The sequence below is a fragment of the Oncorhynchus masou genome, chromosome 3 (genome assembly GCF_036934945.1).
Source record: "Oncorhynchus masou masou isolate Uvic2021 chromosome 3, UVic_Omas_1.1, whole genome shotgun sequence".
Lineage (NCBI taxonomy): Eukaryota > Metazoa > Chordata > Actinopteri > Salmoniformes > Salmonidae > Oncorhynchus > Oncorhynchus masou.
The window spans coordinates 18,732,543-18,747,551 of NC_088214.1; the positions used below are offsets into that span (position 1 = coordinate 18,732,543).

At 43.4% G+C, this 15,009-nt stretch overlaps 1 protein-coding gene across 1 annotated transcript; it reads left to right on the forward strand.

Annotated features, from left to right (window-relative positions):
• Positions 1-543: 543 nt before the first annotated feature.
• On the forward strand, positions 544-11,401 carry si:ch211-188c16.1 (uncharacterized protein LOC562677 homolog). The gene is made up of 16 exons (XM_064926321.1): positions 544-552; positions 919-1,942; positions 2,081-2,275; positions 2,458-2,947; positions 3,125-3,228; positions 3,407-3,432; positions 3,528-3,568; positions 5,114-5,246; positions 5,605-5,764; positions 6,055-6,175; positions 6,388-6,422; positions 6,683-6,746; positions 9,855-9,889; positions 10,118-10,181; positions 10,300-10,866; positions 10,985-11,401. Exons 1-15 carry the CDS (start codon positions 544-546, stop codon positions 10,460-10,462), a joined length of 2,664 nt encoding a protein of 887 aa, XP_064782393.1. The 3' UTR covers positions 10,463-10,866; positions 10,985-11,401.
• Positions 11,402-15,009: the final 3,608 nt, after the last annotated feature.

Genomic DNA, 15,009 nt, shown 5'->3' on the forward strand with positions numbered 1-15,009 from the left:
TGGGACTGCGGGTTATGAGTAAACCCGCTGTTGATCTACCCACTTGTTTTGCAACGCACACTTTCTGACACACTCCCAAGTATGCAGTTCCCATACTTCCAATCTTTGACTATAAAGGCCCAGACTTCTGTAGAGGCAGATTGTTCCTATGGCACTAAACCTTGTATTTAGCCTATAATATAACTATAATACCATACAATTGGCATTTATCCTGCAATCAATACACTAAATATCATTGCGACTAATTAAAACATAGGTCCTTATAGAACACTAAAATCTGATAAAATCTACGTTTCAAGAAAATTACACTTTCTTCGCGTGCACACGTGACATTATTCAATAAGGTCATGCGCACATCTACGCTGGTTTATTGCGGTATCTCTCTATTTGTTTGCAACTTCAGAGAGTTCAGAAATCAGTTTATCAGAGAATTCGTTCTATTTTTGGCGGCTGCGTCGACATAATGAGACAGTGAACTGAAACGTGTCCAATTGCGTAAAAGAACTACATTTGATTGTCAGTTGATGAAAGTAACGAGGAACAATGGCACAGGTAATGAAATTCGAAATGATCTATTGCTGCCCTTATTGATCTGTTTGCATAGCTGTTGGATGTTGTTATCTTTGCTCTTTACAAGGTCAACTCGCGATTTATCCGAAACTGATTGCAGTTGGTTTTCTGTCTGCACAACAAACAGTATTTTAGTATACTATGAAACAACTGAGTTGTACATGTTATCTGTTGTACCATCCATTAACAACTGGTGCCTTATAATAATTATCCTTGTGTTATCCATATAATTAGTTGAATGCACACACTGTTATATGCTGAGGTAGAAACAATTATTACTTTCAAACAATTGTAGCCTGTTTTTTAAGCATTGTTAACTAATCACTATAGTGATCTCGTTGATCCTAGGAGGGACCAATCAATGTCAAAGCTCTGAGGGCCAAGTTTCAGGAAGAAGCCAGAGCCCAGGCTCAAGCCCGGGACCAACACCGACCTGCCATTGCTGAGAAGCCCAGACGGCTCCCATCCACTGTTCCTGGGGAGCAGGAACAAACCTGTCATCCCCAGGATGGAGCCCTGATGAGCTCCATCCACTCGGCTGTGGAGAACAAACCTGTCATCCCCAGGGTCATCTTCAGGGATGGGACCAGGGTGTCTGGGGGCAAATGGCCCGTCTCCTTCCCTGCACTTGTACTGCAGGCCATCCCACCAAAACCACCAACACCACCACACCAGAACCGTCTCCACAATGGTGGAAGGGACTGCACAGCGACAGCCAAGAAGTCCTTCAAAGACCGCCACTTGCCTCTCGTACTGCCTGGCCTGCCTTTGAAGGAGCAGAAAACTGATTTGCCACCTCATAAAGAGGTCCCGCCTCCAACAAAATGCAAGAAAAAGGGTTTGCTGCTCCACCACCCCTTCAAGTCAACCAAAGGCCCCAAGGTTGGTGGCGAACCTGCAGACGAGCCTGCGTATGCTGGTTTGACCACCAACAGACATTCAGGAGCTCCAGTAGAGGGGCTTGTGATGGACAGGAATAAGGCTGAAGATAGGCTGCCACTCCAGATGGAACATTCTAGCACGGAGTGCCCAACCTCCAGCCCAGACATCACCATCACCACTCCATTAGAAGGCCCAGGTGAAGACTTATCTTCTATGGTTAGTGCGACCCAGTTCTTCAGCACATTGGAGAAAGGCAAGAAACGGTTCTCACCTAAGCACCTGTTGGTGTACGCCAGGCCCAAGAGCCTGCGTTCCAATGGGGTCCATCTCTCAGACCATAGCTCTACCATGGACAAGGGAGTTCATCTGCCCTCTATAGATTATGAGAGTCATGCCCCAGAACATGACCTTCCAGCCCCTTTGCCTGTCAGTCTCCCGCACCTCCCTTGTGTTTCAGCTCTGCCGTTCAAGATGAATGACTCTTCCCGCAGTAAGTCATCTCAGATTCAGAACAATTTTGTGATGTGGTCATTTTGTATGGTCATTCTCATGTTCTGCTACAATAGTGTTAGAGTTAATGAGGTATGATTGCATAGTTGAGATACAATTGCTCTCTTCATTTTCTTAGGACTGGAGACTGCATCAGAGAAACAGTTTGGCCGGGATAGAGCAGAGCCTCTGCTTGTAAAATCTGATGGACTTCCCCCTCCTCATCCAGCCAGGAAACCTCTACCTGACCGGGGGTCTCTGGGACCTTTGAAACCTCCAAGACCTCCAAGGGTAGATCTCAGATGTTACCACCCAACCACAGAACATCACAGAGGTACTTTCACTTCTATTTTCGACCAGTTGTGGTCAATTCCACTGTAAGTGACACTGACTCAGATTTTTCACTTTAAACTTAAAGAATGTATGTTGATGTAATGCAATTTACTTCAAAGATCATTTGATGTGTGCTGTTTATTGAGCTCAAGTCAAATGTCTGTTTTGTTGTTTTGCTTGCAGAGTTGACTTCAGCGGTTGAACCTGAGACATGTGAGGATCCACACTCTGAGCCTCCATCCATTGCTAATCCTGAACTGGTTGTTCCAGAGTTTCCAGACTTTGAGTTGAATTCAGAACTGGAAACTGCAGAAGGCAATGCATTTGACCTTGCAGCTCTAGAACTAGAAGCTACAGAATTTGGAACCCCTGAATATCCAGTAGATCTAGACTTGGGGGTTCCAGATTTTCTATCCCCTGAATGCGAGTTACCATCTTGTGAGCCTCCAAAAATTCCCAGCTTTGACCAACGAGCCCTGACCCTCAGCAGTCATCATGATCTAGTTCTTTCAGAGTTCTTGGCTCAAACGTGGGAGTTTCCAGCTTCAGTTCTAAAACCTCAAGTTGTTTCTGAGCTATCTGCTAAAATGGTGCCTGTTGAACCCTCATTCACAGAGGACACTGACCATGACTCCGCTTCGGTTGAATTTCCTCATTCAGGACTGACGTTGAGGTGAACTGCTTGAAAACTATCTTATTTTTGCTAAATACTATAGTCTGCTGAAGTGTCTCACCAGGGATTGTGTGGGGACAGAAACTACTGAGTATTTGGTATAGTGAACTTAAGTTTAGCTCTGGGAAGTCCGTTATTCCTCTTTACACCTAACCTCTGAAATGTCCTCTCTTCTAGTGTCTGTCAACAGGAGAACTATTATGAAACCTGTGATAATGTGTATGAAGTTGTTGAGAACACTGTCAGTCAAAACTCACACAAACGTAAAGGCCCACCAAAGAGTAAGACACTACATATGTTTAATTTATTTAATTGAGAGCCCATATCATTATACCAGTATCTATAACATTTAGCCATTTTTTTGATGAGCTATTTACCTTTTGTCAAAGCCTACTCTAATTCAAAGAGGGTGTGTTTATGATTTGTTCCAAACGTTATGTTTTTCAAATTCTCTTCTAGATCCTTATGGGGAACCCCATCCAGTGGTAAGTGACACAATTTTACAGCAGAGTTTATTTCGGTAACTGAATGGTTGGTGCTGTTTATAAAAAATGATTCTTTGTTTTCTGTTTATCTGAAGAAGGAGGAGCCTCGAATGCACATATGGCCCCGGAATCCATGGTATGTCGGCTCTAAACGATGGCCCAATTATTCAAATATTGTAGTTGTGGCACAGGCAAATTAACCATAAGTAAGCCCAAAAAGAGATTGTATTTGAAAATACCAATTTCATACCTTAGTTACATTGATACACAATGACTCATCTCTTTTTATTTGTGGGTATACTTGGGAACAATTTTCCTTCACAATAATTTTAGCTGAATTCCTGGTGATTTAAAAAAAAATATATATTCTCCCTTTTTTGTGAGTTTACTTAACTTTGGGGGCCAAATCGCTAGTGGTTTGATTTTTGCCAAATCACTAGCGGGCCTGTTGCTGACCCCTGGTGTACATCCCCCTCCATATGTATTTGGACAGTGAAGCAACCTTTTTTTTGGGGGGGGGGGGGCTCTATACTCCAGCATTTAAAACATACACATGTTTTAAATGCTGCAGCTAACCGATCGCTGCAGCTGTACATAGTCCATCTGTAAATAGCCCACCCAATATACCTACCTCATCCCCATATTGTTTTTATTTACTTTGCTGCTCTTTTGCACACCAGTATCACTACTTACACACCATCATCTGCTCATCTATCACTCCAGTGTTAATCTGCTAAATTGTATTTACTTTGCTACTATGGCCTATTTATTGCCACACCTCCTCATGCCATTTGCACACACTGTATATAGACTTTCTTTATTCAATTGTGTTATTGACTATACGCTTGTTTATTCCATGTAACACTGTTGTTTCTGTCACACTGCTTTGCTTTATCTTGACCAGGTCGCAGTTGTAAATGAGAACTTGTTCTCAACTAGTTTACTTGGTTAAATAAAGGTGAAATATTTAAAAAAAAAATCGAGGATCATGAGTAAGTTGTGAAAAGGTTATGGAGGCACAAAGATCATAACGCCCATAAAATCCTAAACTCCCCTCCCCATTATTGGTAATGGTTAGAGGTTAGCATGATTTATTGTAACCTTCTCACACATTATTGATGATTTTTCTTAATTTAGGAGTGTTTAGAATCATCCCATCTACTCACTTGTAAAGAAGGTTGTTCCTCAGTGCCGTTCAGTTACTATTGGGCAAAATATAACACAACCAAAACAAACTGAAAATGCATCAACGAGTTTGTAGTCACAAACTTGATGTAATATTGGTCCAAACATTAAACCTTTGACTACTTTAACACCATATAAGTGAATTTGTACAAATACTTATGACAACTTCAAATGGGGGAACTAGATACATAAAGGGCTTTAATTTCTAAATGGTAAAACAGATGTATGAAAACACCCTCAAATAAAAGGTGACATTCTGTACTGTCGCCTCATAGGAAACTTTTCATCTAAAAGTATAGAGCCACGTTAAAATGTTGGCTTCACTGTCCAAATGCATCTGGAGGAGAGTGTACATCATGTGCACAGGTGTGTTTGTCATCTCATGTCTCACTGTTGCTTCAATTAAAGAGATTCATCAATACCTCTATTTGGTTCCACTTCATAGCATGTTGTCAGTTAGATTCATGTTAATAGAATAATTATATATTGTTCTCAGTAAGGAAAAACAGAGCCCTGAGAACCACGAGGACAAAGATCAGAAGAAGAGAGAGAAGCACCGCCTCGAGAAGGAGAAGAAAGAGCAAAAGGAGAGAGAGAAAAAGGAGAATGAAATGAAGAAAAAATTCAAAGTAATTCTGAGCTTGTCACATGTAGCCTTAATGACAAATTATCTTACTAGCTATCAGTTTAGAAGTTGCTGTGTCATGGGTATCAGGCTCATAGGTCAGTCTTGTTTTGGTATTTTGAGGGTCCAGCTTTATTTTCCCATAGATCAACACGTTGACAAACAATATTTCAACAAGCTATCTACCATGTTGACCTAAAATGTTCCAGGATAATAGCATTCAAATTTGCATTCCAACTACTCAATTGTGAAATTTGAACTTTTGAATCCAATATGGCACCCATTAACGTTCCCAAAACACTCCACACCAAACAAAGTTTGCCAAACTATGGCTGTGGTTACTGTGTAATGTCTGTGTTCAGGTGACTGGCCAGGAGGAGGCGATGTACCATGCCAGGGTGACAGTGGCCAGTAAAGTGCGTAAGAATGACCTGCCAGTGAAGAGTGGTGACACGGTTAGCATCATCCGAACCACCAACTGCCCCAAAGGAAAATGGCTGGCCCGTGACGCCAACCACAAATGTGAGTTTGTCAATGTTGTATTATTGTTCTTTAATGGGGGGGGGGGGGGCAGAGAGTCTCAGAGTAAGAGTTCTGATTTATTTATTTTTAAATGCAAAAATGAGGGAATGCTGATATAACATTAGGATTAGTTTTCCCTTAAGATCATCAGAGTAGATGCTTTTTGAATATGTCACAGGTCAGGAAAAACTCTGGCTAAACTGTGGCCCAAGTTATTATCAGGCTTCAGTTCTTCACTGCTCTGTTGCTGTTGTGGCTGAGTGTTTTTCCCTGTTTGTTGACTTTTCCAGATGGCTATATCTCTGTAATGAATGTGGAGCTGAATATCAAAGAGATGCTGGAGCTCGGGAAGAAGGCTCAGGCTGCTGGCCGAGGAGGCACAGAGGGAGATACCATCAGCATGGGGAGCAGGTACACAACAGTCTATTGTTCAGTACTGTACATCAATTCCAAACATATTTTGTTGTACAGAGAAATATTCACTGTTCTTAGGAATAAAAAAAAGGGAATGCAAAATGAAATAATTTTAAGCATGTTGCCATAATCAGGGTATTTGTATATTTTATTTACTCACTCCCTTTGGTTCCGTGCCCTTCCTATTCTGTCTCCATTATATTTTACAGATCATCTAATCATCATCCCGTGCTACACAGCAGCTGTAAGTCATCTTCAACATGCTTACAGCCAGTTCTGTGTAAAAACTGCATGATTGATAATCAACTGACACATTGATAAAGTATCGTCTGAGGCACACCTGATTGATATAACCCAGAGTATTTTTATCAGTTGGCTTTATGATAGTGAAGGAATTCCATGCATTTTAGGCAGCAGGCCTGCAGTGTGGTGTTGTGCCAAAGCCCTTCCCATTGGCTATGGTGGTTTTGGTGGTTTTGCAGCCTATCATGCTCTCTCTCTCAGTCACAGATGACGATGAGGAGTGGACATTAGACGAAGAGACCCTGTCCCCCTACATGGAGAACCGGTGAGACTTTCTACACTGTTTGGGAAGCAGTCAAGCAATCCCATTTGTATTTGTAAAGCCCTTTTTTAATTGTCAAGTGCTTAACAGCAGTGGTTCTTCATTGGTTTTGCCTCGGGATGTGTATGTGTGTCATACATACATACATACATACATACATACATACATACATACATACATACATATATATGTACACACACACACAACATTTTTGTCAAAATGCAATCTGGAAAACAGTTGACTACAAATATGGCATTCAATGTAGCAATTAAATGGCCAGAGAAGAACATTTCCACCTTTTTCTTTCATTGTCAATAATTCCATTTTGCCCATATTCTTGTAAACAAATGTTAGTAAGCTCACTTGTTTGACTACAAAATCAACCAAATCCACTAAATAGTGCTGCTAATAACTTTTATATTGAAAATACTGTGATTTGAAGAAACCTTTCTCAGAGATTTAAATGACTTTCTACCTGGTCTTAGTCATTTTCAATTCAGGCGAGTATTTTATTCATCAAATTTATTTATATAGCCCTTCGTACATCAGCTGATATCTCAAAGTGCTGTACAGAAACCCAGCCTAAAACCCCAAACAGCAAGCAATGAAGGTGTAGAAGCATGGTGGTTAGGAAAAACTCCCTAGAAAGGCCAAAACCTAGAGAGGAACCAGGCTATGTGGGGTGGCCAGTCCTCTTCTGGCTGAGCCGGGTAGAGATTATAACAGAACATGGCCAAGATGTTCAAATGTTCATAAATGACCAGCATGGTCAAATAATAATAAGGCAGAACAGTTGAAACTGGAGCAGCAGCACGGCCAGGTGGACTGGGGACAGCAAGGAGTCATCATGTCAGGTAGTCCTGAGGCATGATCCTGAGAGAGAGAGAGAGCAAGCACACCCCACCCCCGGACAGGGCCAAACAGGAAGGATATAACCCCACCCACTTTTCCAAAGCACAGCCACCACACCAAGAGGGATATCTTCAACCACCAACTTACCATCCTGAGACAAAGCTGAGTATAGCCCACAAATATCTCCGCCATGGCACAACCCAAGGTGGGCGCCAACCCAGACAGGATGACAACAGCAGTGAATCAACCCACTCAGGTGACGCACCCCTTCCAGGGACGGCATGAGAGAGCCCCAGTAAGCCAGTGACTCAGCCCCTGTAATAGGGTTAGAGGCAGAGCATCCCAGTGGAAAGAGGGGAACCGGCCAGGCAGAGACAGCAAGGGCGGTTCGTTGCTCCAGAGCTTTTCCGTTCACCTTCCCACTCCTGGGCCAGACTACACTCAATCATATGACCCACTGAAGAGATGAGTCTTCAGTAAAGACTTAAAGGTTGAGACCGAGTTTGCGTCTCTGACATGGGTAGGCAGACCGTTCCATAAATATGGAGCTCTATAGGAGAAAGCCCTGCCTCCAGCTGTTTGCTTAGAAATTCTAGGGACAATTAGGAGGCCTGCGTCTTGTGACCGTAGCGTACGTGTAGATATGTACGGCATGACCAAATCAGAGAGATAGGTAGGAGCAAGCCCATGTAATGCCTTGTAGGTTAGCAGTAAAACCTTGAAATCAGCCCTTGCTTTGACAGGAAGCCAGTGTAGGGAGGCTAGCACTGGAGTAATATGATCACATTTTTTGGTTCTAGTCAGTGCTAAATACGGCTGCTATAATCCTAACTGAAGTTTATTTAGTGCTTTATCCGGGTAGCCGGAAAGTAGAGCATTGCAGTAGTCTAACCTAGAAGTGACAAAGCATGGATTAATTTTTCTTCATCATTTTTGGACAGAAAGTTTCTGATTTTTGCAATGTTACGTAGATGGAAAAAAGCTGTCCTTGAAATGGTCTTGATATGTTCTTCAAAAGAGAGATCAGGGTCCAGAGTAACGCCGAGGTCCTTCAGTTTTATTTGAGACGACTGTACAACCATTAAGATTAATTGTCAGATTCAACAGAAGATTTCTTTGTTTCTTGGGACCTAGAACTAGCATCTCTGTTTTGTCCGAGTTTAAAAGTAGAACATTTGCAGTCATCCACTTCCTTATGTCTGAAACACATGCTTCTTAGCAAGGTCAATTTTGGGGCTTCACCATGTTTCATTGAAATGTACAGCTGTGTGTCATCCGCATAGCAGTGGAAGTTAACATTATGTTATATTAACATTATATTCAGCCCCCCCCCCCAAAATTCACACACTAAAATAACTGCTGTAGGGTCTGCCGAGTGGCTCAGTGGTCTAAGGCACTGCATCGTAGTATTAGCTGTACCACTAGAAATCCTGGTTCCAGTCCAGGCTCTGTCGCAGCCGGCCCTGACTGGAAGACCCATGGGGCGGCGCACAATTTGCCCAGCATCGTCCGTGTTCGGGGAGGGTTTGGACAGCATCGTTCGGGGAGGGTTTGGACAGCGTCGTCCGTGTTAGGGGAGGGTTTGCCCAGCATCGTCCGTGTTAGGGGAGGGTTTGCCCAGCGTCGTCCGTGTTAGGGGAGGGTTTGCCCAGCATCGTCCGTGTTAGGGGAGGGTTTGCCCAGCATCGTCCGTGTTAGGGGAGGGTTTGGACAACATCGTCCGTGTTAGGGGAGGGTTTGCCCAGCATCGTCCGTGTTAGGGGAGGGTTTGCCCAGCATCGTCCGTGTTAGGGGAGGGTTTGGCCGACAAGGATGTTCCTGTCCCATCGCACATGAGCAATTAGTGTTTACTCCGACACATTGGTGTGGCTGGCTTCGGGGTTAAGCAGGCGTTGTCAAGAAGCAGTGCGGCTTGGCTGGTTTGTTTCGGAGGATGCACGGCTCTCAACCTTTGCCTCTCCCAAGTCCATACGGGAGTTGCAGCGATGGGACAAGACTGTAACTACCAATTGGATACCATAAAATTGGGGAGGGGAAAAAAAACTCCTGTGACCCCACCAGTTAAATCGCTGCTTTACAGGTCACGTTTGATTCGGCTCAACCATGTTATCTCCACAGAATTTTTGTATAGATAATTGATGAAAAACATTTGAAGACTGCAATGTACTGTGTATATAAATTAAATAATTTGTTTGTTTTTCTAGGAAAAGCTGAGCGAAGGACTGATATATTTCATCTGTCTTCTTATGTATTCTTTAGCGTTCACAATCGGACTGTCTCAATGCCTGATATGCGTGAGTAGGATTTTATATGGTATATATCCATATCTTTGAAGTTATAGATTCAATTTTTGTTTCAGACATCTGGATTAGAGAGTGTACCTCAGGTCTTCATTCTACTGCCCATATACTTATGGCAGACCATTTCAATCACGCCTTCACAGACCACCATAAAATGACCCCCCCCCCCCCCCCATTTCTACTACCCCCTTCACCCTCTTTTCATCCCTCTCTCTCCGGCAGTCTGCAGCCATGATAGTGCCCACCACACCCTTAGTGATGGCAGCATAGAGGACCGCCACACACAGTAAGGCTCTACTTTGTCTTTACTGTGATGCCAAATTCAAATGTAATTTATGCAGCCTTTTCTACCACAATGTATCACAAAGTTCCCTAACTTAGTAGTTAACGGTTTCTGTCTTCAGAACCAGACATGAGGCTCTTCAGAAGTTAGCCATCTTCTTTCAGAACAACAAATCTGGCATCAGTGACACAGCAGAAGACCGAGTGCCAACCCCTACAAAGTACAGTACAGTATTTACAAATTGCATTACAAATCCTCACTGCCATCTTTCTATTCCATTCTAATTTTAAAACTCTTTCGCTTTGTCTTCTGAAGTGCTGAAGCGCCAAGTAAGTAGCTGGATACTGACTTCTCTATGGCTGGGTTTGCTATCGCCTCGCATGTCACTGTCATTGATTGTGGTGAGTTTGAAAAGTAAACTCTCACTCCAGCGACTGTTTGTGGGACTTTATGTTTATGTCCATCTGCAGGCTTCCTATGTGTTGTGGAGCCTCCATACTCGTAAGTGAAGATTGTGTGTGTGTATATTTCATGCATTATCCTCATTGGTCTTAATAGCCCTTGAGGTAGTAGTCTAGCTTGGACCAAAATGTATGTACCTGTTTTCTATGGCAGAGACCAGGAAGTGGTTTTTGCAGATTTTGAACTACTTCCCCCTCCAGTTCTATATGCAGATTTCCTGTGACAGGTCAGTACAGACTAACACTAATGGCACAGGGGTTTTCCCTGGTAAGATCATTATGGCCAGGAAATACTGCACTGGTCCTAAATTCTGAGCATTAACAAACTCTTTCTCTGCTCTCTAGCTTCACTGACTGAGAGAACTAAAGGGGAGCACAACAGTTTCTTCTCCCATGATTGGCTGAGTAACCTGACCGTTACTGATGCAGGCCAGGCAGCCAGCTGACCAACCCCACACATATCACTCTGCCTTGGGCCTGGAGAACATACCATGAACTCCAGATGAACCACTGTTGTTCTAGATCTATGGACTCTAGATCTACCGTTTAGATCCAGATGAACCACAGTCATTATAGATGTATAAAACTAGCTTGATAAACCATTGTCATATCTTAGATCTGTTGGATTAAAAGCATAGAAATAAAATTAATAGAACTGTCTGTTATATTTGAATGGGGATGTCCATTCTATTGATATGCCTTTAATCATATCCAATTGCTGAAATCCGATAACTTTTGAAAACTGGGCCCTGAATATCAAGTAGCCTCTAGGGTTTTTCCCAAGGGGGGGGGGGGGGGGGTGTTGTTTATTATTATTAGTGAAGTATGTTTGACCTGATGCCTTTATTTCTCTCGATCACATTTGTTTTGATAGTTGTGTGGCTGCTTAATGCTTTATCCATTGCATGTGTACTGTTATACAATTGTTTTTGTTCTTGTTGCCTTTGACTATGAACACAGTAAGTAATTCACTTATTTCTGTTCATTGATCATGTTGGCACTACTGAATGGGAAACGATGAAGTGGTAGTCTGCACTTTCCATAACACAATGGTGAAATGGTGCATTGTTTTGGCTACAATGCCTTGGTCAAGAGTATGTATAATTATTTTTTGGCTCTTCACACTTGTTTTGGTCTGTTTGCTCAAAATATCTGATTTTGATGTCCAATGTATCACCTTTATGTAAAGCATCAAATAAATGGTCATATATTCTAACAGTGACACTTTTTTTCAGAAGAGGGCACGCTACCCTGTTGCAGAAACTGACCGATAAAACTATTAAAATCAACAGTGACTTCACTTCTCACAATGTACTGAATTTAAAGATGATAGTTCAAGTAAGGCAGCTGCTTTCAGCCAGTTGAAGATTATAAAGAGGGAAAAAAACCTGGTTGGTTAGACACTGGCCAGAGTTTCTGACCGGGCTGGGGTAGTTGCCGGCTGTTAGTGATGGGTCGTTCGCAAAGAGCCGACGCCATACCAGAAGAGCCAAATCTATATATAAAAAAACATTGAGTTATTTTTTTAATATTTTTTATTTCACCTTTATTTAACCAGGTAGGCTAGTTGAGAACAAGTTCTCATTTGCAACTGCGACCTGGCCAAGATAAAGCATAGCAGTGTGAACAGACAACACAGTTACACATGGAGTGAACATTAAACAAGTCAATAACACAGTAGGGAAAAAAGTCTATATACATTTGTGTGCAAAAGGCATGAGGTAGGCAAATAATTACAATTTTACAGATTAACACTGGAGTGATAACTGATCAGATGGTCATGTACAGGTAGATATTGGTGTGCAAAAGAGCAGAAAAGTAAATAAATAAAAACAGTATGGGGATGAGGTAGGTAAAATTGGGTGGGCTATTTACCGATAAGACTATGTACAGCTGCAGCGATCGGTTAGCTGCTCAGATAGCAGATGTTTGAAGTTGGTGAAGGAGATAAGTCTCCAACTTCACCGATTTCTTTTTGCAATTCGTTCCAGTCACAGGCAGCAGAGAACTGGAACGAAAGGCGGCCAAATGAGGTGTTGGCTTTAGGGATGATTAGTGAGATACACCTGCTGGAGCGCGTGCTACGAGTGGGTGTTGCCATCGTGACCAGTGAACTGAGATAAGGCAGAGCTTTACCTAGCATGGACTTGTAGATGACCTGGAACCAGTGGGTCTGGCGACGAATATGTAGCGAGGGGCAGCCGACGAGAGTATACAAGTCACAGTGGTGGGTGGTATAAGGTGCTTTAGTGACAAAACGGATGGCACTGTGATAAACTGCATCCAGTTTGCTGAGTAGAGTGTTGGAAGCTATTTTGTAGATGACGTCGCCGAAGTCGAGGATCGGTAGGATAGTCAGTTTTACTAGGGTAAGTTTGGCGGCGTGAGTGAAGGAGGCTTTGTTGTGGAATAGAAAGCCGACTCTAGATTTGATTTTCGATTGGAGATGTTTGATATGAGTCTGGAAGGAGAGTTTACAGTCTAGCCAGACACCTAGGTACTTATAGATGTCCACATATTCAAGGTCGGAACCATCCAGGGTGGTGATACTAGTCAGGCGTGCGGGTGCAGGCAGCGAACGGTTGAAAAGCATGCATTTGGTTTTACTAGCGTTTAAGAGCAGTTGGAGGCCACGGAAGGAGTGTTGTATGGCATTGAAGCTTGTTTGGAGGTTAGATAGCACAGTGTCCAAGGACGGGCCGGACGTATATAGAATGGTGTCGTCTGCGTAGAGGTGGATCAGGGAATCGCCTGCAGCAAGAGCAACATCATTGATTTATACAGAGAAAAGAGTCTGCCCGAGAATTGAACCCTGTGGCACCCCCATAGAGACTGCCAGAGGACCGGACAGCAGGCCCTCCGATTTGACATACTGCACTCTGTCTGCAAAGTAGTTGGTGAACCAGGCGAGGCAGTCATCCGAAAAACCAAGGCTACTGAGTCTGCTGATAAGAATATGATGATTGACAGAGTCGAAAGCCTTGGCAAGGTCGATGAAGACGGCTGCACAGTACTGTCTTTTATCGGTGGCCGTTATTGATATCGTTTAGTACCTTGAGCGTGGCTGAGGTGCACCCGTGACCGGCTCGAAAACCAGATTGCACAGCGGAGAAGGTACGGTGTGATTCGAGATGGTCAGTGACCTGTTTGTTGACTTGGCTTTCGAAGACCTTAGATAGGCAGGGCAGGATGGATATAGGTCTGTAACAGTTTGGGTCCAGGGTGTCTCCCCCTTTGAAGAGGGGGATGACTGCGGCAGCTTTCCAATCCTTGGGGATCTCAGACGATATGAGAGGTTGAACAGGCTGGTAATAGGGGTTGTGACAATGGCGGCGGATAGTTTCAGAAATAGAGGGTCCAGATTGTCAAGCCCAGCTGATTTATACGGGTCCAGGTTTTGCAGCTCTTTCAGAACATCTGCTATCTGGATTTGGGTAAAGGAGAACCTGGAGAGGCTAGGGGAGTAGCTGCGGGGGGGGGGGGGGGGCGGAGCTGTTGGCCGAGGTTGGAGTAGCCCGGAATGCATGGCCAGCCGTTGAGAAATGCTTGTTGAAGTTTTCGATAATCATGGATTTATCGGTGGTGACCGTGTTACCTAGCCTCAGTGCATTGGGCAGCTGGGAGGAGGTGCTCTTGTTCTCCATATGAATAATCAAAAGATTTTAATTAATATAAGGAATGAAAAAATAAAGAAAATAGCCCGAAATGCTCAAATGCACATTCGTTCTGTCTGCTCAGACTAACAGCCTCACCTGTTCCTGTCAACCAAAGATGTGTGAGGGAGGGCCGAGCCAACTCACTCAGTCACACACTTAGCAGCCAAGGAGAGAGAGGAAGGACAGCTGTGAAATCAACAGCTGGAAAATGAGTCTGAATCCCAGTAGCATTTGGATGCATTTTAATAATGCAGACAATGTTAGAGCACAGTGTAGAATTTACCAAAACAAAATCTCATATAAAGCCAGTTCTACGCACAACCTCCACCGGCATATGTGAACTGTGCACCCAACTGTGAAGCTAGCTGTAGTGGAGCTTCGAGGAACTAGCGGGCCTGCTAGTGATAGTGGTGGAGCCAGCACCTCCACATGTGGAGATGTATCCACTTCGTCAAGCAGGCCTGCTCCGTGACCCACAGCATCGTAGTCTTCTATGGGCCAGTTTATGCCAAAGTCTATGTCTGTAGCAAAACAAGGCCAAATTGATATTGCACTGGCTAAAATGATCACCACCGATTTCCAGCAATTTTCGATCATGGAGGACAGCGGTTTTTAGAAATTATAGCAATAGTCTAAATCCAATGTACACTATTACAAGCAGGAAAAACCTTTCAAAATCACGTATTCCACCACTGTACAAGAGCATACAGGCTT